Source organism: Miscanthus floridulus, unplaced genomic scaffold, assembly GCF_019320115.1.
Source record: "Miscanthus floridulus cultivar M001 unplaced genomic scaffold, ASM1932011v1 fs_644_1, whole genome shotgun sequence".
In the NCBI taxonomy this organism is placed as follows: Eukaryota; Viridiplantae; Streptophyta; class Magnoliopsida; order Poales; family Poaceae; genus Miscanthus; species Miscanthus floridulus.
Genome location: NW_027097051.1, coordinates 66662 through 87409, shown reverse-complemented (window position 1 = coordinate 87409; position 20748 = coordinate 66662). Strand labels below are relative to the sequence as shown.

The 20748-nt window shown below is 44.4% G+C and overlaps 1 protein-coding gene across 1 annotated transcript; it reads left to right on the top strand.

The window, feature by feature from the left end:
• The first annotated feature begins 11576 nt into the window (after positions 1–11576).
• On the top strand, positions 11577–12854 carry LOC136532506 (glycolipid transfer protein 1-like). The gene is made up of 6 exons (XM_066525097.1): positions 11577–11700; positions 11805–11860; positions 11955–12085; positions 12206–12341; positions 12533–12664; positions 12760–12854. Exons 1-6 carry the CDS (start codon positions 11577–11579, stop codon positions 12793–12795), a joined length of 615 nt encoding a protein of 204 aa, XP_066381194.1. The 3' UTR covers positions 12796–12854.
• Positions 12855–20748: the final 7894 nt, after the last annotated feature.

Sequence of the window (20748 nt, the reverse complement as noted above, 5' to 3'; positions counted from 1 at the left end):
GGATGATATTATTCAGAGCAAGAACGAACTAATAACCGGAGGTACCTTTCATTCTTTTTAAGATGATTGGGTGGCGCCTCATCATTTTTTTTAAAAAAAATGGTGGTGCTGTACCGACAAGTGCATCAAGTTCGCTGGTATCAAGTCAGCACTTTCCACCGTGGATGGGGAGGGTTGCATTGGCCCGAGCTGTCTCACGTGGTTTTGTGCTGTTCTTGCCAAGTTGCCAATGGCCACGTACGGCTGCCAGATGCTGCAGCAACTTGTATATATCCGTATATTTTTAGCAGTACAAAGAGAAGCCAGCTAGTTGGAGTTTAGCAGCCTGTTCGGGAGGCCGTAAACGATCGTGGATTATTTACTGCGGGCTGGTTTGGTGTGAGAGAAAAACACTATTCCCAACTAAAAATTTATGATCGTTTACGAGCAAGCGAACAGGCTGTAGCTAGCCAGAGATTCATTTGGAGGCGGTCCTTACTACGCATTAATTATAACGACTATCCTGATAGTATTTCATATCAATCGGCTAATAAGATCACACAGTTGGTCCATTACTTGCTGCAAATGAATGCCTTTCATTCGTCACACACTACGTACAATCCGGATTTGATGATGTACGCAGATACTTGCAAAGTCACTGTCACAGTCACACTCACCTCGAATGCTTTATCAGTACAAATACATGTATGTGTATATCCCTCCTCAAAACTTTGGGATATACGAGATATGGCACCTCCATCACATCTACCATATTCCATTTCCCTATATTTTTTAAGAGATCTCCTAATTATATCCACATCTCTCCTAAAGATAGAAGACAATCCTTCCTCTCCTATCCGTAGGTCCCACACTGTCCCTTCCTCCTGACGTGACGCCACCGCACCACTAGTCCGCTCCCTCGACACGCCCGAACTTGCGCAACATGATGGCACCGCCGGCACGCGCAAACCTGGATGCCACCATGGCTGCCCTGGAGACGCCGCAGGGATCCTCTCGCCTCCATGGCCACCTCCGGAGACACCTTAAGGGGTCCTCTCATAATCGGAGAAGATGAGTGTCGGGTGGTGCCCGTGGTGCTCCCCACCCTTTGGTACGTCCAGAAGTTTGGTGCCCTCGCCCTAGACTTTCTCGACACACTGTCGCTCATAGAGAAGTGGCGTAACATAGAGAGGATTGGGAATGGAGAAGGAAAATTGATTTAACTATGACATATGGGTACCACTTATCATGATAGGTATAAGATCAGTATTGGGTAATCTGTTGCAACACTGCCCTCCTATATGTTCAAATTGCTTTTAAGAGATCTCTTATAGCTGATTATGGGAGAGAGTGGATAAGACATCGGGTAGAGATGCTCTTAGCCTCAATAAAAAGTTAAGCTCCACGTTGTATTGATGGGATGAAGCCAACCTAGAGCCTGTTTGGTTGGCCGCATATAGCCTAACCTGGCTCGTGGGATACATTTGGCTGTCTATGCTTCTCCCAGGCAGGCTCGGTGCAAGCATCCCCTGTAGCCTAGCTCACGGGAAATAGATTTAGAATTTGTTTCTGGGTAGCCTGGCTCGTGCTAGGCTATGTGCGTGTGCATGCGAGAGAGCGACAACATAGGTGCGAGCCCAAGGATTAAGGCAACCAAACAGTTGCTCTATGCATCCTAGCGTTGTGAATTAAGGCAACCGAACAACAACGGCTTGTATGGCCATAGTCTGGCCAGAGGAGGCTTGGCTAGCCAGATGCGATACATGACCTCAAGATAGAAACCAAATAGGGCCCTACCCCTTTTTCTTGTCCTGTACCTATCGCTTTCAACATTCTCTCTCATCTTCTCTTCTCTCTCACTCTTTCTCCTTGCAATGCTATGGTCCCCCACATTTTCATGGTTTTGTCAAGTGAAACCATCGGTACCTTTGGAAGCTATTGTCAAATTCTGCGAAACCACTCCCTCAAAATCACTTGGAGACTCAGTGCTTATGTGGAGGCTAGGTCATACAGTCAACCAGGTGCGTTGGGGCTAGCCTTATACCACTTACTTCAACAAAAACGATGGTGTTGACGTTTTTCTCCCCCTTCCTCCCTCCCCTCCTCCCCTCTCTCAAGATACATTGCAACTATAAACAAGGTGGCAATGGCAGAGATAGGGGGACGAAAGGGGGAGACTCCACTAAGCTCCTGCAAAGTTTCCACTAAATTTTTTAAAATTAAATTAAATTTTGAAAAATTATATTGTTGGACCCAAAAATAAATAAAGAAATTCATATCTCTATCAGCAAATTTCTTCTAAAAATCTATCGGTTTTTTAACCATTGGAGGTAAAATCTAGGGTCTAGATCATTCTCTCCTCCCAACCTTATGTTTTCCTTCCTCTCTCCCATTGTCTTCTTCCCTTGACCTTGACCGCTACCCTGCCTGTACCGAGTTTTGTGCCAACCCTGGTGACCACCACACCCCCTACTTGGGCTGCCGCACCTCCACCTCTGCCACGCGCGCGTCTCGTCCCTGCCTCTGTGATGACCACACCTCTCCTTTTGTTCTTCATGCTAGCCGCCGTGCCCCACCCCTCTACTTTCACTGTGTTGGTGAAAGCTCTAGTTTGGTTTTGGTTAATTGATGAAACCCTAAGTGCTAACCTAGTTTATCAAAGTGATTATGAGATAGGTAGCACTACTCCAAGTGATGAAGCAATGACGAAGATCATGACAATGGTGATAGCATGGTGATGATCAAATGCTTGAACTTGGAAAAGAAGAAAGAGAAAAACAAAAGGCTCAAGGCAAAGGTATAAAATGTAGGAGCCATTTTGTTTTAGTGATCAAGACACTTAGTGAGTGTGATCACATTTAGGATAGATAGCTGTACTATTAAGAGGAGTGAAACTCGTATCAAAATACGGTTATCAAAGTGCCACTAGATGCTCTAACTCATTGCATATGCATTTAGGATCTAGTGGAGTGCTAACACCCTTGAAAATATTTGTGAAAATATGCTAACACATGTGCACAAGGTGTTTGCAGGGTTGAGATGGGTTTGGGTCCCTCTCTCTCCCTCCCGCCGAGCTTGCGAGGTGGGATTCGACGCTTTTGGAAAAATGGAATGTCTATTTTTTATTGCGCCGGATGCAAAATTCTTGGTGGATGGCACATTTGAGCAAGGGTGAAGAAGTTAGAGTTGAAATGGAGTTGGTCGAAATGATGCTGGCGTCGGTCTACTGATCGGACGCTGGGTCACTCAGCGACCGGACGCTGAAAGGCTGCGTCCGGTCGAGCTGGCAGAGAGGTCGCCAGTTTCAGTGTTGCACCGGACGCTGGACCTGAGATGCACCGGACGCTGGTTTCTGCGTCCGGTCAAACTGACGGGTCTGCACAGTGGCTAAGGGTTGAGCACCGGATGCTGGCTGCGTCCGGTCAAGGTGGACCGGACTCGTCCGGTCAAAAAAACATGCCTCGGGGAGCTTACTGGAAACGACCGGACGCTGGGGCTTCAGCGTCCGGTCAGTTTTGACCGGAGCGTCCGGTCAACTTCGCAGCCGTTGAAATCTGACGAACAGCGTTTGAAGCTGGTGACGCGTGGCGTCCATCGGGCGACCGGACGCTGAGGGCCAGCGTCCGGTCGGTATGACCGGAGCGTCCGGTCAGAGCGTGTTTTGCCCAGTGAAGGGGTACAACGGCTCTATTTGATGGGGGCTCTATTTATAGCCCCATGGCCGGCTCAAGGGATATGGGTTGCACATTTTCATTGACATAACAACCTTGTGAGCTTAGCCAAAGTTCTTCCACTCATCTCCATCATTGATCCATCATCATTGTGAGATTGGGAGAGAATCCAAGTGCATTGCTTGAGTGATTGCATCTAGAGGCACTTGGTATTCGTGTTGCGCTGCGGATTTCGCTTGTTTCTCTTGGTGGTTGCCACCACCTAGACGGTTGGAGCAGCGGTGAAGGATCGGCACGAGTTGGTGATTGTTCGTGGCCGCCTTCGGTGATTGTGAGGGGAGTTGTACCTTCCCCGGCGGAGCGCCGAAAGGTAACTCTAGTAAATTGCTCGTGTCATTGAGTTACCTCACTTGTGGGTCGGTTCTTGCGGTGTCCAATCGTGTGGACGAGGTTTGTGAAACACCTCTTAGCCGCCGAACCACCAAGTGTTGGTCGACACAACGGGGACGTAGCGTGTTGGCAAGCACATGAACCTCGGGAGAAAATCGATTGTCTCTCTTCTTTGTCATTCTCCCGGTGATTGGCTATATATTCATCTTGTGATTGGTTCATCCCCTACACGTCGGTATAATCACCTTACTCACTTATTTACATTCTTGCAAACTAGTTGACACAAGCTCTTTAGTGTAATTAGAATTGAGAGCTTGCTTTATTATTTATATTCATCTAGTTGAGCTCTTTAGAGTAGCAAGGTTGAGAGCTCTTAGTGAGTAATTACATAGCAAGTTTGTGTGCCTAAGTAATCATTGCAACTAGAATTGTTGGATAGGTGGCTTGCAACCCTTGTAGAGCTAGAGCAAGTTTGCATTACGCTATTTGTCATACTAATCAAATTGCTCTAGTTGATTTGTAGATTTTTAAATAGGCTATTCACCCCCCCTCTAGCCATATTAGGACCTTTCAGTTGGCCACCTCCTCTTCCACGCTGGTGACAAGCAACCATGCCCCGCCTCTCTCCTCTATGCCACAGCCCTCCTCCCCACCTACATAAGTGGCCTCACCTTGCATCACTGATCGAGTTTGCCCTACCCACATCGCCGAGATCCACAATGCTCATGTCGGTGGCCCCTCGGAAAGACTCGCTGGTGGTGGCTTCATCGACTATGACGCGGCCGTGGTCGAGCGAGAAGGGACGGGTATGGGAAGAAGATAGGTTTGAGAGGAGAAGATATCTGGATTATAGATTTTTGTATATAACGGCTAAAAATACGACATTTCCAACAAGAATTTGTTGATAGATAAATTAGTACTCCCTTCATTCTAAAATATAAGACATTTTGGCTTTTTTAGTTAGATACATATCTTTTTGCTATGCAATTAGATATACACTATGTCTAGATACATAGAAAAAAACTAGAAGAATTCCCCGCGCGTTGTTGTGGGAATTTCTTAAAAATAAAACCGTTGTATGTATTAATTTGAGCTACATGTTCTTGCATTGGTTCTAGTCAAAATTTATCAAGCTAATGAAATAATTTCATAAAAAACTATCACAATATTAGATCAAATTATAAGACGTGCTTTGAGGATGCAACGACCCATTACCTAGCAATATATGTTTTGCTACGCATATACAGCCCGCACTCCTGTATGCTTGGTAGAACATAGAATGAATATACCGTAAAGTTTGAACTAACATACGTGACACCATCTAAACTAAATTAAGAGAAAATAAATTAGCAGTTAAGAAAATCCTTAAATTTGTGTATTACAAAGACATAGAAAAAGAAAAAATACATAATAAAGAAGAACTTTGAATGTTTGAAAAAAAAATAGCAGTGCAGATTGCCAATAAAATGTGGGATGTGGCTTCTTCTGCTGTTGAGGCCACAACACTTGAGAGGATCTCTCTTAAAGCTTGCAACATGGAAGGGTTATAACAAACAACTACAATTAGTTAGTAAAATCATCGTAATCCTTAGCTGGCTGAATCGGCCGCTTCACAGAATCGAGAGTCGCTGTACCCTGTACATATGCTGCTTAAATAGCTGAGATGGACGATGATTATTAAAAGGCAGACTGTTTCTTTTGGAATATCAGGACGACATGTGCTTACCGGTCTATATGGAAATCTCAGCGTGAAAAAATGTCAATGACCAAGAACGTGCACAGTTGCACAGAAGTAGTACTCGGCGTGCCGTAGACAGCATGTTCGCTGGTTGGTTTCAGTCAGGGTTTCAGCCAATAATATTTTTCTCTTACAACAAACCAACAGCAACCAGGTTTATCAATTCAAAAACCAACCAGCGAACGAGCTGAATGCTCGAAAGAGAGGGGCGATGTGCTGCTACTGTGCTACATATCTACTTATATGAGATTGGAAAGAGAATCGTCCCATCGTACTTTTTCAGTTAACGAACAATATTTTTCTCTGGTAACAAATCAACCAAGTACTCTCAGCCAAACGAACAGGAAAATTAGACAGAGGGACTGATCAACGAGGGAGCTGAACAGATCCTCGTCTCTTGGTTCGCTTGGATCTTGAGTTGAAGCGATGCCCTGAATAATTGAGTTGTGCTAATGCCTTGGTGGAGTGCGGTTCCCATGGGAGTGGAGGATTCGAGAGTCATTGATGGAGAAGGGTAAGAGATAGTCTAGTAGCAGCTTAATTAATCCGGCATGAATAATGCATGCGTTCGTCTGGTTGCAACAGGCCAGGTGCCGGCTGGATGACGTGGTTTAAGAAGATGCCAGAGAAATAACCTAGTGAGGTTTTGCTTTATAAAAGTATAAGATAATATATCTAGAAATATCGAAACGTCTTGTAAATTGGAATAGAGGGAGTAATAATTCGTAACAAAAATTATAAAAACACACACATTTCTGGATCCACTTGTAGAAATATCAAAATGTCTAGAGAGAGATGTCGGACTCGATCATGCGATCGCTATTGCATTAGAACTAGTTGAAGTAGAGAACTAAGTACTAAGTAATACCGTCAATGAAAAGGTTGAGTAACATGTGGTTGACTTGCTTTCATACACAGTACAGTGCTTCTTCTTTGTCCATGTGGCCTCTCTATTTCCACGCCTGCAGATCGGTATGGACCTGATGGATCCAACCTAAACTAAGCCCCCAAATCATTAGCGCATCTGAGACTGAGAGAAGCGATGCCAAAGGGTGACGTCCGAAATACACAGCGACGCGAGGTGGTATGTGAGAAAGTGGCAGTGACAGGGGCAGCACGGCACGCGGCCAGCGCCTGCGCCTGCCTAGGATTCCCAGCAAGACAAGCCTGGAAATCGATGAGGGGGCAGTGCAGTGCAGGGTACAAGGGCCGGACACCACCAGCTGCGCTGATGCGTAATCGGATTGGAAATCTAAAACAACAATAATGGACAGAAAAATGGAGGCCCGTGACGACGCCCCGTCGTCTCATGCCTCGTCCCCTCACCGGCCACGGAGTTTTTTTTGTTACATATAAAAAAGAAAGATTTTTTTTTTTGCTAGATTTAAAGTTGAACTCTACAGCATATGAAATCTACATTGGCCTCGGACAGGTTGAGGATTAAAGCCAGCAATAATCCCCTTTTTATCAAAAAATTCAACTCCCGAATAGAAAATTTTTTAAAAAATCTTTAATTTGTTCATTAGTTAAACATGTTTTTGTTGTTTTGTGTTGGTGGAATTTGTGTGGTGCATGTAGGTAGACTCATGATCATATCAACCGGCATAACAGACATGTGTAGTTCACACAAAACAAAATTCCAAGAATACTCGGCACAACATAGTAAGGACCACGAATACTTTAACCATGAGAAGAATAAAAAGATACCCCAAAATAGACCCAAGCAAAAGTTGAGACGTGCCAAGTGTGCAATAATTCTGTCTAGTTTTGGGCCTAGAATATGTGCCCCCAGACCCTCCTAGTCGGCAGGTAGAGGCTTTACATTTCGAACGGGGCCTGGGCTTAGGCGGGCCATCTCGAGTTTTTAGCATAAACACAAATGAAAATAATGTTTGTGACCAAGCTCAGGTCGAGAAAAATTTTCTAGGCAACGATACCTCTATCCAAGCTCTGCTACTAAGATGAACGGGCTAGCTTGGCGAGTCAGGCTAAGTAGCTCGAGTTTGCTTAGGTCTACCCCGGAATCCCTCTAAGATCATGGTAGTAGTAGCTAGCAGAGTCTAATGAGCACATGGGACACAATGCCATCTAAGACATGGTGCTTAAAATTTGGGGTGAGTGACATTTCAAAAAAATATTAGCATAGAGAAGGATATGGCAGCACAACCAAGGGATCCTTGGGTTCCACCTAGGTGGCTTAACAATTCATCGTCCTTCCTCCTCCTTTGATGCCAGGAAGGTTCGTCCACACGTCATCTACTTCTACATTCCTTCCTTCTTCCCCATGTGACCTTCATGTACTCATCATCCACTATAGTTGTTAGGTGGGTGGGGGTTTGGGTTCTAGGTTTGGTGCTCGATGATTGTCAAGGTCAATCTAGATCTCTCTGAGGATGGATGATGACTAGGGTTGTAGCTAGCTAGAAGGGGGGAACCATTTGAGTGATAAGAGTATATCTAATGAGAGGAATAGGAAGTGGGGTAAGTTTAAGCTCGTTTACGGTAAGATAGGGTTAGAGGCGGAAAAGGATGACACATGGAGTTATGATCGAGGTGGCACTCGGTGCCACTGCAGATGAAAGTGGTGGCCATATCTAGACAAGAGGTCACAAGGTTATAGAGCCATCAATGACTAGGTAGGTAGTCCACGGGTTGTGGGTAGCCGATGATAATCAGCATGTCAATGGGCAGATACAAAATGAGATGGGGCTGGGTGACAAAAAGAAGTGCCTGGAAGTGTGGAACATAAATAGCCTTTGCATAACCGGGCTAGGAGTAGCGACAAGGAGACTGCTTAATGGTGGTGGTGATTTATGCGAGTATGTGACATAAGGGCACCCTCAATGGTTAGAGCTAGAGCTCTAAGCCAACTTCTCCAATAGTGCTAACTTTTAGCATATAACTTTTAACATAGATGGCTCCACATGACATTCTCACATAATCTTGAAATATGTGTAAGAGCTTAGCTCTTGATTAAGAGCTAGCTTTTCTTTCTCTTCTATTAAAATATGAGAAAAATGCTTAGAGCTAGCTTAAAAGCCAATTGTTGGAGCTGCCAAAAGAAGCGTTTTTTAGTCGCGGAGAAGCAAATAATCAAGAATAAATTGACTCAATAATGCACCATCACAGAACGGAGGGTATATATGGACCTACTTTGTTGGAGTGTTGTTGTTTGGTTGCATGTTAGCTTGATCGGGACTGCAAGGGTAGGGGACATGAGAGGGAGGAAAAAAATCGTAATTTCACATGCGAGGGAGAACAATAATCCTAATTTCAGAAGATGGGTACTAGATAGTGTGGGATGGATGGAAGGAGATTACTTGGTGCCCCGAAGATAGATTGTATGATTGAAAATTTCAAGTGACATTTAAGAATATAGAAGAGTTGAGTCGTAGAAGCATTAACTGCAGTTAGTGGAAAAAGTTATAAACTATATACTGATATTCTAGATTTCCTGTTCAATATGTAGCCTTTTCAGATCCAACCCATCGCCCCTCGGCTTAATCATTTGTAATGGTACCATAGAAATCTCGAGATAATTAATTTGGTGGGGGGGTTTCAAGACAGGGCACTTCCCTACACGTTCAAATTATTTACATGTTTTGGAGCTAGCCACTGCATGGATTTTTTTGCGCCTTATAATTTTTAGATTAGCAAGAGGACAAATTACGGCAATCTCTTCCACAATGATTGTACCACACAGGCACACTGTCGGTGTTGGTCTAGATCGGCGCAGCTGCTGCCTGATTTGGGCAACCACTACTTTGCCATCACCAATTGACCATCAATCGTAGCCCTCCTGCTGCGACCTGTGATTGGCCCATGAAAGAGATCAACACATGCAGCGACTAGCGAGTGCTCGCCATGTCAGAGCATGTTGATGCTTAATTATTGGTTAATTTACTTCCAAGTCTCTGTAGTAGGGTCAGTTCAGGAAGAATCTGGGAGAGTTAATGATGAACAGTAATGATGCTGTTTGATGCCATGATCTCCCTTTTTGCTGAAAAGAAATCCCAAAGTACTGATGTGATTATTGTTCCCATGAAGATTGTGAACGAGATGATAATCATGCATGCATCTTGCTTCAGAAGCTTATTAGAGCCTTAGAGGTCCCAGCTGCCTTTCTGAGGCTGGGCGGGCCCTTGGCAGTGCCGGTCCCAGAATTTTGAGGGCCCTTTGGCGAAATTGTCGCGACGGCTCCTCTCAACAAATGTTTCTTAGGTAACATTCTAAAATTCTAACACCTGACCTAAATTACAAGAAAAACATAATTATATGAGTACAAAGTACTAGACAAAAATTGAACAAGGAAAAAAAACCTAGGGCCTGATATGAACTTATTCAGAACCAAGATTCACAAATCACAAAGGGGGCAGAAGGCAATAACCAAGATCAGATGTTGTCGTCTTCGTCGAGCCCTGCTTCAGCTGCCTGGTCACCGCCGTCGTCTGGCTTCTGGAAGACTGGAACTCGAGCATCGGTGTCTCGGTGATCTGCGCTGGTGATCGCGTGGCGAACTGGTGATCGGCGCTGCGTCTCTTGCAGTCTCCCGTCTCGCCAGAAGTCCGAAAGTCGTGACTCGCGATCGCTATGTGTGCGTGTGCGGGTGCGGGTGTTGGCGGCTCGGCTCCTTGCCTCCCAGAAAGAAAGAGGCCGACGACTTTTTTTTTTATGATGGGCCGCTGCATCTTCTCATTAATCTTAAATCCTAATGGACTATAGCTAAAGGGTATGGAGTATTATATACTTGGGCTTGGGCCCCCATTCCGCGAGGGCCCTCGGCCGTCGCACCTCCTGCCCACCCCTTAGGGCCGGCACTGGCCCTTGGATCCTCTGGTTTAGCCTGCTCCTCCCTCTTTTTAATACCATGCAAGTTAGTATTTAATCCGGGCTTTCAGGGTTTTGTGATCGACCTATGTAGGTCTGAGTATTTAATCAGGGCCTTCACTTCAGGCAGTAACAGGATTAGACGAGTAACTAAGTATACGGGATACTGTACTGAAAAATCCCTTACTACAGTCGTTGTACAAGCATGATCGGCGACGTGCCGTCCTGCAATATGATCGAGGTGGCAAACAACTCTGCTGCCCATGCCCATCAGCCCATGTTTCAAACGAGAGGGCCGATGAGAGATACTGTAATATATATACCACCATGAGGCCCGGCCCAGTTCATCGGCTCCCACGACAGGTCCCACTTCGGCCACCCTGACACACGTCTCCTCCATTTCTGAGGTCTTCTTTCTGCACCCAAAGCTTCCTCCCCATTCTTTTCTCTTCTCTTCTGTCGTCCATCTGAGTCCTGAGTAGGTGAGTGCACTTTGTAAATTTGCATTGCACTGAATATTTGGAGGAGGCTACACGTATGCTAATTACTTGTATCAAGGCAATGAGGCTCTGGGATCGGTGTTGCTAAATGCTAATCTTTTGCAGAAATTGTTGGTATGATTTCTGTTTACTTGGTTGGTTAGGAGCAAGTCAAAGTGGTAGCAAGCCTGTTGGTTCATTAAGGATATAGTACTGAGGATTTTGTTTTTCAGATTCCCTTGGTAGTTTTATTGTGATGAGATTCAGTATTCAGCGTGGAACATTACGTGTGGTCTGATGATCTTTCAGTACTAGTGTCAATCATTTCATTGATCGTCTAGCCGCTTCGATGAAGTTAGCGTGATAATCGTGTCTTCTGTCTTGTTCCTCTTTCTGGTGAACCGAGGTGATCGATTGGCAGTTGGCGCAATGCCTGTTCCTGGTTATCTTCCTAATTCATTTCTGTAACCAACGTCGTCATGCAGAAATAAAATGCAGATGGAGGGGACCGTGTTCACACCCTCCCTTGAGGGCATGAAGCATGTCAAGTCGGAGAGTGGCGTGATCCTGACCAAGCCGTTTCTCCAAGTATGCAAGCAAATCCTTCCAGTGCTAGGTATAACGAGAGATGTTTTGCATGGAGCTCATCACCGATGAGCATTACTAGTACCTTGATGTGGTTAGAGAAATGGCGTTCTGATTCTTGGATCATTATTGCAGAGAAATTTGGGTCAGCCATGTCGATCGTCAAGACGGACATAGGAGGCAATATCACGGTAAGGCGAATCCGTTCCCGTTGCAAGTTTCATATATGTGCATCTGACTGGCTGCTACTGCAGTTTATGATGCCACATTCTTGATCTTGTGCAGAGGCTGGAGACAAAATATGCGTCGGATCCTACAAAGTATGAGCACTTGCACAGCTTGGTGAAAGTAGAAGTCAGCGCCAAGACAACCAAAAGCTCTAGCAGCTGTACTAATGGCCTCCTCTGGCTGACAAGGTAATAACTCCCCAAAATTTGCGTATTTCAGCATGTTTTTGGAGATCGTATTTCAGTGTTTCATTCATCAGCACAGCACATATCAGTATTGAACTGTTTTCTGCATTTGTTTGTCGACAGAGCCATGGACTTCTTGGTTGCACTGTTCCACAATTTGGTACAACATCCAGATTGGCAGATGTCACAAGCTTGCAGTGACGCTTACAGCAAAAAACTGAAGAAATGGCATGGCTGGCTGGCGAGTTCGAGCTTTTCAGTACTACTCCTTACTAACTTCTAAGCTCCGGATGAATTTATCATACCTTCTCATAATCTATCAACTCTCCAGTAACTACTACTGATGATGTATGTTAATTTTGTTTTAACGCCTGAAAACTTCAGTAACAACTTGTTGTGCCATTAGCTGGTGAGAGGCACTTTACAAAATCTAATGCCACATAATCTCAGGTTGCCATAAAGCTTGCACCAGACAGGAAGAAGTTCATGGAGATCATCAGTGGTTCAGGCGACATCAACGCTGATATTGACAAGTTCTGCGCAACATTCTCCCCTTTGCTTGCAGAAAACCACAAGTTTCTGGTAAGTTCAGCCCAAATTACTCTACATTTTGTGTAACCAACCCAACATTTTCTGAAGGTGAAGTTTTATGATATACACCTGTGTCTACTTTGCAGGCCAGTGTGGGCATGGACGATCTTAAGGCATCCTAATCGTTTATCATTCATGTTCTGTGCTAAACTTACACAGAAACAAGCACCTGTTGAGAATTTGTATCGTGGGTTCTGAGTGTTAGGTGTAACACCTGTTATACACTCCTTGTTATCCATAAATTCTGTTCACCTCTGTTTTTTGTTTGCATTAGATCGTGGTTGTTTCATCCTCCACAGTAATAGAGTCCGTAACCAGATGCCGTGACATACAAAACCAAGTCCTCCTATCAAACTCCCTTGGTTGTTTTATTATAGCCACATAAAAAACCACATTTTTGCTCTATTAATTATTTATACAAATGCAAACACAATGTTTTGGGCTGATAACATCTCTCCATTTTTTATAATGATTGTTGTGCTATCCACAATGTTTTGTTACAAGCGTACAATTTTTTCCCTATAATTTGCATGATTTTGTTATAGGTGTTCAAACATTTTGTTCCTCCTGTATTTTTTTGTTCAAGAATAAACCACAATCACCATCTCCTCAATGTGATCACCTCCATCAATAATGTTGGATCCTTCGTATAAAACTTGACGTCTGTTCCATGCATCATTAATGCTCTTTTCATGACATATTGGTAGAAAACATCTTCACTCAAAGTAAAATATTTTTTTGAATGAAACGACAGGGGACGAAAAGTCCCCACCTTATATATTGTTATAAACGATAGGCAATATAAATGACGAAGAACAGTAGATCAAGCACAGGGGACACGAGATTTTAACGTGGAAAACCCTCCCAAGGTGGAAGGGGAAAAACCACGGGCACCAGCCAGCAAATCTTCACTATATCGGGTGAGGTTACAAACGTCGGGGATTTACAACTTTTCTTATCCTAAGACAACGGCTTACATGAAGTATATATAGAGAGAAAAAACTCCACACCCTCGTCTATTAGCAATACGAAACTAATAGATGGTGTAGTCTCTCTTAATGCTAATGGGCCATTTCGCTTCGGCCCAAGCTTGAATTTGGATCATAGCTCAACAAACTCCACCTTGAGACAAATTTCTTCTTGTAGCATAAAACGAACCTTCACCCTAAAACAACAAAGAAATACTTCGAGTGCCAAATAGCCTCTTGGGCTAAACAGTTATACCAACTAAGATTGAGCAACACGAACTGACTTTGTTAACATATCAACAGGATTATCATGTATGCTTATCTTGCATACCTTCAGCTTACCTTGCGCGACCACATCGCGAACATAATGGTATTTGACATCAACGTGCTTCGTTCTCTCATGAAACATCTGATCTTTAGTGAGACATATAGTACTTTGACTGTCACAAAATAAATTAATGCACGAACCATCTCCACAAAGCTCAGCAAACAAACCTTTCAACCAAACTGATTCTTTACATACTTCAGCAATAGCCATGTATTCTGCTTCAGTGGTAGACAGGGCAACAACGGGCAGTAATGTTGCCCTCCAACTCACAGCACAACTACCAATAGTGAACACATAACCTGTGAGAGATCTCCTCTTATCCAAATCGGTAGCAAAATCTGAATCCACGTAACCAGTGAGTCCCTTATCAGTCTTGCCAAACTTGAAACAAGCATTTGTTGTGCCACGAAGGTACCTGAAAATCCACTGAACAACCTTCCAATGTTCTTTACCAGGATTAGCCATGTATCTACTAACCAAACTCATAGCATATAATAAATCAGGACGAGAGCAAACCATGACATACATCAAAGAACCAACAACACTAGAATATGGAACTCTTGACATGTACTCAAAATCCTCATCCTTACTAGCACATTGTAAAGCTGATAATTTGAAATGAGGAGCAATAGGAGTACTAACAGACTTTGCATCATGCATGTTGAAACGATGAAGAACTTTCTTAATGTAACTTTGCTGACTAAGAAATAACAAACCAAAATTTCTGTCTCTTGTAATTTCCATACCTAGAATCTTCTTAGCAGCATTAAGATCCTTCATCTCAAACTCACTGCTTAACAGTTTCTTCAACGTAGTGATTTCTTTCTTGCTCTTGGCAGCAATCAACATATCATCAACATATAACAACAAATATATAGGTGATCCATCAATAAATTTAATGTACACACAGCTATCAAATTTAGACATCTTAAAACCATGTGACATCATAAAAGAATCAAACCTTTTATACCATTGACGAGGAGACTGCTTCAAACCATATAAAGACCTTTTTAATTTGCAAACTAATTTGCAAACATGATCCTCCTTACCAGGTACTATGAACCCTTCTAGCTGGTCCATGTATATCTCCTCCTCGAGCTCTCCATGTAGAAACACAGTCTTTACATCTAACTGCTCAAGCTTAAGATCTCGCATAGCAACAATACCGAAAAATGTACGAATTGAACTATGCTTTACAACTGGAGAGAACACATCATTATAATCAGCGCCAGGAATCTGACTGAAACCTTTTGCTACTAACCTTACCTTAAATCTTGGAGGCTCACTAGGAGACAAACCCTCCTTTCTTTTGAAGATCCATTTGCAACGAACGACCTTCTTGTGTTTAGGCAAGCGCACAATATCCCATGTGCTATTTTTCTCAAGTGACTGCATCTCTTCTTGCATAGCGAAAATCCACTTCTCGCGGTTACCAGAAACAACAGCTTCAGTGTACGTAGCCGGCTCATGAATGTTCTCAACCTGTTCAGCATAACTAAAGGCATAATGAACAATATCACATTCCTCAATTAAACGTGGACGAGGTCCACAACTCCTCTTTGTTCTGCGATCTACAATAGACTGATTTTGAGGCTGCAAAATAGTAGGTGAGTGCTGAACAATATCATGAACATTGTTATCAACAATTTCAGTTTCCTGATCATCTACGTGCTCCACCTGCACGCTAACATGTTCCTGCTCCTCATCAGAACCAACTAGTGAAACATCTATGGATAAGTTGTCATTAAATATAACAGATTCATTGAAAATAACGTTCCTGCTCATGAAAGTCTTTTTAGTTTCAGGATTCCATAACTTATATCCTTTAACTCCATAACCATAACCAAGAAACAGACACTTAATGGCTCTAGGTTCTAGCTTTCCATTATCAACATAAGCATAAGCTGTACAACCGAAAACTCTCAACTGTGAATAATCAGCTGGCATATCAGACCATACCTCAATGGGAGTTTTCTTATTAAGTGGGATAGAAGGTGACCGGTTGATCAAGTAACAGGCGGTGTTAGCAGCCTCAGCCCAAAAACGCCTATTCATACGAGCATTGGACAGCATGCAACGAGCCCTCGAGATGATGGTTCGGTTCATGCGCTCAGCCACACTATTCTGCTGAGGAGTGTATGGGATGGTGTGGTGCCTGACAATGCCTTCTTCCCTGCAGTAATCATTAAAAGCAACCAAACAGAATTCACCACCATTGTCAGTACGAAGCAATTTTACCTTCTTTTCAGTTTGCCTTTCTACCATAACTTTCCACTCTTTAAAAGCAGTAAAAGTATCATCTTTATTTTTTAGAAAATAAGGCCACACTTTTCTAGAGTAATCATCAATAATGGTAAGCATGTAACGAGCACCACCATAAGAGGGCTTACGAGACGGCCCCCCACAAATCAGCATGTACATAATCAAGTGTACCTTTGGTGATATGAACAGATGCATTGAATTTTACCCTCTTGTGCTTACTAAAAACACAGTGCTCACAGAACTTCATCTTACCCACAGTGCAGCCATCCAGCAGGTCTCTCTTGATCAATTCTGCCATACCAAGTTCACTCATATGCCCAAGACGCATATGCCAGAGATTAGTTTTACTTGGTTCATCATTAGAAACATTAGCAGCAGTGACAGAACCATGTAAAGTACTTCCTCTAAGAACATATAACTTTGCAGAATTCATATCATCTATCATATGAATGAAAGAGCCTTTTGATACCTTATACACTCCACCTGAACCGGAGTGTCTGTACCCCTCAGCATCAAGTGTGCTGAGGGAGATGAGATTTCTGGCCATCCCTAGTATGTGTCTCACATCTTTCAGTGTGCGTATCATGCCATCATGCATCTTGATCTAAATGGAGCCAATGCCCATGATCTCACATGGGTTGTTATCTCCCATATGCACGACATCTCCACTCTGCACAGACTTGTAAGAACTGAACCAATCTCTATTAGAGCATATATGAAATGAGCATGCAGAATCAAGTATCCATTCATCACGACCAGCAACACAACCAGCAAAAACAACCAGAACATCTCCTGAATCAGAATTATCAACAGCGGAGACAACAAAAGCCTTACCATCACCATCGGATTTATTTTTCGGTTTATACGTATCGTTTCTTTTCTCCTTATTCTGCAGCTTCCAACAATCCTCAATGACATGAGTATCTTTCTTACAATACCTGCAGAACTTATCCCTGCCTCTGGACTTCGAACGGCCTTTACCGTTCTTGCTCGTCTCAATTATTGTTGTTGTTGTAGATTTTCTGCTCGGGCCTGCCTCTAACCTGCAACACTTCGCCCTTGGAGGACGACACATCATACTGAACCATACCTTTCATCTTCTCCCTCGTCTGGAGGGCCTCATATACTTCCGCAAGGGTTAGTTCATCACGGTTTAATAGTATGGTATCTTGGAAATTTGCAAACGAAGTAGGCAGTGAGCATAACAGTAGAAGAGCTAAATCTTCATCATCATATTTTACCTCCATCGATACTAGGTCGGCAGCGATCTCCTTAAAGATCGATAAGTGGTTCATCACCGAACCACCTTCTTGCAGCTTGTGCGTGAACAACTTTATCTTCACGTGCATCTTACTGGTTAGATCCTTGGACATGCAGATTGATTCCAGCTTGAACTAAAGTTCTGCGGCAGTTTTCTCCTGCAGCACTTCTTACAAAATATCATTATATAGATGAAGTTGAATCAGAGACAGAGCCTTACGATCCTTCTACTTCTCTTCAGCGGTCCATGACTTCTGTCCTTTTCCTCTGAAACCGTCCAGCGCCTCATCAAGATCCGAAGATTGTGCCAGAATCGCCCGCATCTTGACTTACCACAGTGCAAATCTTGTCTTGTAATCCAGCAGCGGTAGATCAAACTTAGGGATGAAAGCGGGAACGGGAAATTCCCGTACCGACCGACACCGAATACCGAAATTCCCGACCGGATATCATTTTCACGGGGAAAAACAGATTCGGGAAGAAATCCGGGAAAATTCGGCGAATCCGGTATCGAAATCGGTTAGAGTGATTTCCCGACCGAATTAGCGGATCTCGTATTTGTCCGGGAAAACTCCCGCGGGAAATTCCCGTTTTTCCCATGGAGCAGCAATTTTGGCCCAGCAAGCAAAGTTTGGCCCAGGAAGCAAGGTTTGGCCCAGGAAGAGAGGAGGCAAAGAGCTGAGTCATGCATGCGGCCCATCATTCCATGCTTGGCCAGTTGGCCCAGGAATTCACGCATGGAGGAATGGAGCACAGGAGCAGCAAGCCTTTTGTTCATTTTTCTTTTCCATTTTCTTTTTTGGTAGTTCTTTAGTTTTCTTTGCATAAATATTCTGACGAGCTCACTATTTGCTATTGTATGCATATGGATTATGCATGGTTGCTATTGTTGCATCGAGCTCACTGTTTTCAGTGGTTACATATATCGATGTTTTCGTTTTGTGTTACCGCTTCCCGATCGTAATCGACGCGTTCCCGTTCGAAATATTCCGTTCCCGATATCCCGTAATACCGGATTCGTTTTCCCGTCCGGCCTTCCTGTTCCCGTTCCCGACAAAAAAATACGGGAGCAGGAATGGTTAAGACATTTTCCCGACCGTTCCCGACCGTTTTCATCCCTAATCAAACTTCATCGATGCCATCATGAAACCCTTAGGTCAAACCAAGCTCTGATACCATTTGTTATAAACGATAGGCAATATAAACGACGAAGAACAGTAGATCAAGCATAGGGGACACGAGATTTTAATGTGGAAAACCCTCCCAAGGTGGAAGGGAAAAAACCACGGGCACCAGCTAGCAAATCTTCACTATATCGGGTGAGGTTACAAACGTCAGAGATTTACAACTTTTTTTATTCCAAGACGACGGCTTACATGAAGTATATATAGAGAGGAAAAACCCCACACCCTCGTCTATTAGCAATACGAAACTAATAGATGGTGTAGTCCCTCTTAACGCTAATGGGCCACTTCGCTTCGGCCCAAGCTTGAATTTGGATCATAGCTCAACATATATTAGGGTTAATTAGATTCATGCCATTACAAATTCTGTGTTTCTGAGAAATACCATTACTATTCGTCTATTTAGAAACATGCTATTATAATTCATGGTCTACTTGAACCGTGCCATTTTATACGCACAGGACGATGTTGGGTCCACCTGCAGGTCACCGTATTTTAGTATCGTCCAAAGTAACCCTTTCTTCACCCTCTCTTCTCTGCTGATGGTGGGCCCAAACCGTCAGATCCATCTTCTTCCTCTCTGTTCTCTCCCGTGCACACTCTGCCCATGCCACCACCAGCCATGCTCTCCCCTCCCGCAGTCTCACCGCCAACCGCGCTCGTCTCTCCCACCGACGGCCCACCACCATGGGGACGAGCGGGGCACCACTGCCGAGCAGGGCCTCGTTCGCGCACCTCGCCGGTCACACTGTCGCGTACAACGTACTCATCAGTGCATCTCGTCGTCTCCTTTATACTGAGTCGAGATCCTACAAGAAGCTAGCCAAAACATATTTCGATCCATCTGGGAACTATAATATATCTCTACTAATGCCTAGAAGACAAGCAACGAGCACCGAGCAAAAAAGCTGCCACTCAGTGGCGGCGACCACGTCCAGCAATACCATCGCATTGAACTTGAACGCATCCATGAGCGCCTCCACAGCCTCAAGGAGGGGCACAAAAACCTCGCCCCGTGTGGCGGCGAGCTTCTTCCACAGCGGGTAGCACATCCCTCTCGTGGCGGGCCTGAGGAAGCACGGCACGCTGTCCCGGGCGGCGGCAGGCGCGGGCGAGTGGAGAGGCGAGGAAGAGGGTAGCGTGAGCGGTGGATGCGCGCGCATCCACGCAGTAGAGGAAGCGTGCCAGGACCTTAGTGTCGCGGACGCACGTGAACACGCCTAGGCGGTGGAGGTGGTGCGGGCTGGCGCTGCCCGTGAACTACTGGTGTGGGGCCACGGGGCCAACGAGCACCTACACGACAGCAGGGCCAACGAGCCGCGCGGACACCAACCCGGCAGTGGGGCTGGCAAGCGGCACAGACGAATGTGGGTGCAGGAGCGGGAGGAGATGGGTTCCGCCATGACCATGCCATGGGAGAAAGAGGAAGAAGGTGGATCTGACGGGTGGGGGCCACTGTCAGCAGAGAAGAGAGGAAGAATAAAGGGTTACTTTGGGCAATACTAGAATATGGTGACCTGCAGGTGGACCCAACTTCATCCCGAGTGTATAAAATGGCATGGTTCAAGTAGACAACGAATTATAATGGCATCTTTCCAAATAGACGAATAGTAATGATATTTTTCAGAAAAGCAGAAGTTGTAATGACATAAATCCAATTAACCCTATATATTAACCATAGATTACAGTCAAGACTAGTGGTGGAGGGCAATAGCCCAACAGGGGTGAACCCTAAGTGCAGATACAAGTCGTGGGAGAGGGAAATGTTGTTACATATGGAACAATTGACACCACACCATAAGACTCAATCATAGCTGTTGCGGGGCTCGACAGCTCCATGTCGTGATAGAGTCCCTACAGGCAGCGAGCAATTATTATGCTCCCATACCTTCACAGCGTGCCGGAGAGCTTTGATCTTGGCCACCAGGATGCCGGTGGCGTCGCTGGAAAGAACAGAGGTGAAGAAAAGAAATCTTGCTGTTTGAGCCAAGAGGATTCAAAGCAGAAGAGAGGAGGTTTGTGGATAGAGTTAGAGATGGAAATCTTTAGGGGGACGTGGTTAGAAGTCGAGCT

Excerpts from the sequence above, each read along its gene's own strand:
- LOC136532506 (XM_066525097.1), top strand. The coding sequence starts at position 11,577 with ATGCAGATGGAGGGGACCGTGTTCACACCCTCCCTTGAGGGCATGAAG. Across the intron at positions 12,086-12,205 it reads GGCCTCCTCTGGCTGACAAG|AGCCATGGACTTCTTGGTTG; the intron begins GTAATAACTCCC and ends GTTTGTCGACAG. Across the intron at positions 12,342-12,532 it reads TGGCGAGTTCGAGCTTTTCA|GTTGCCATAAAGCTTGCACC; the intron begins GTACTACTCCTT and ends ACATAATCTCAG.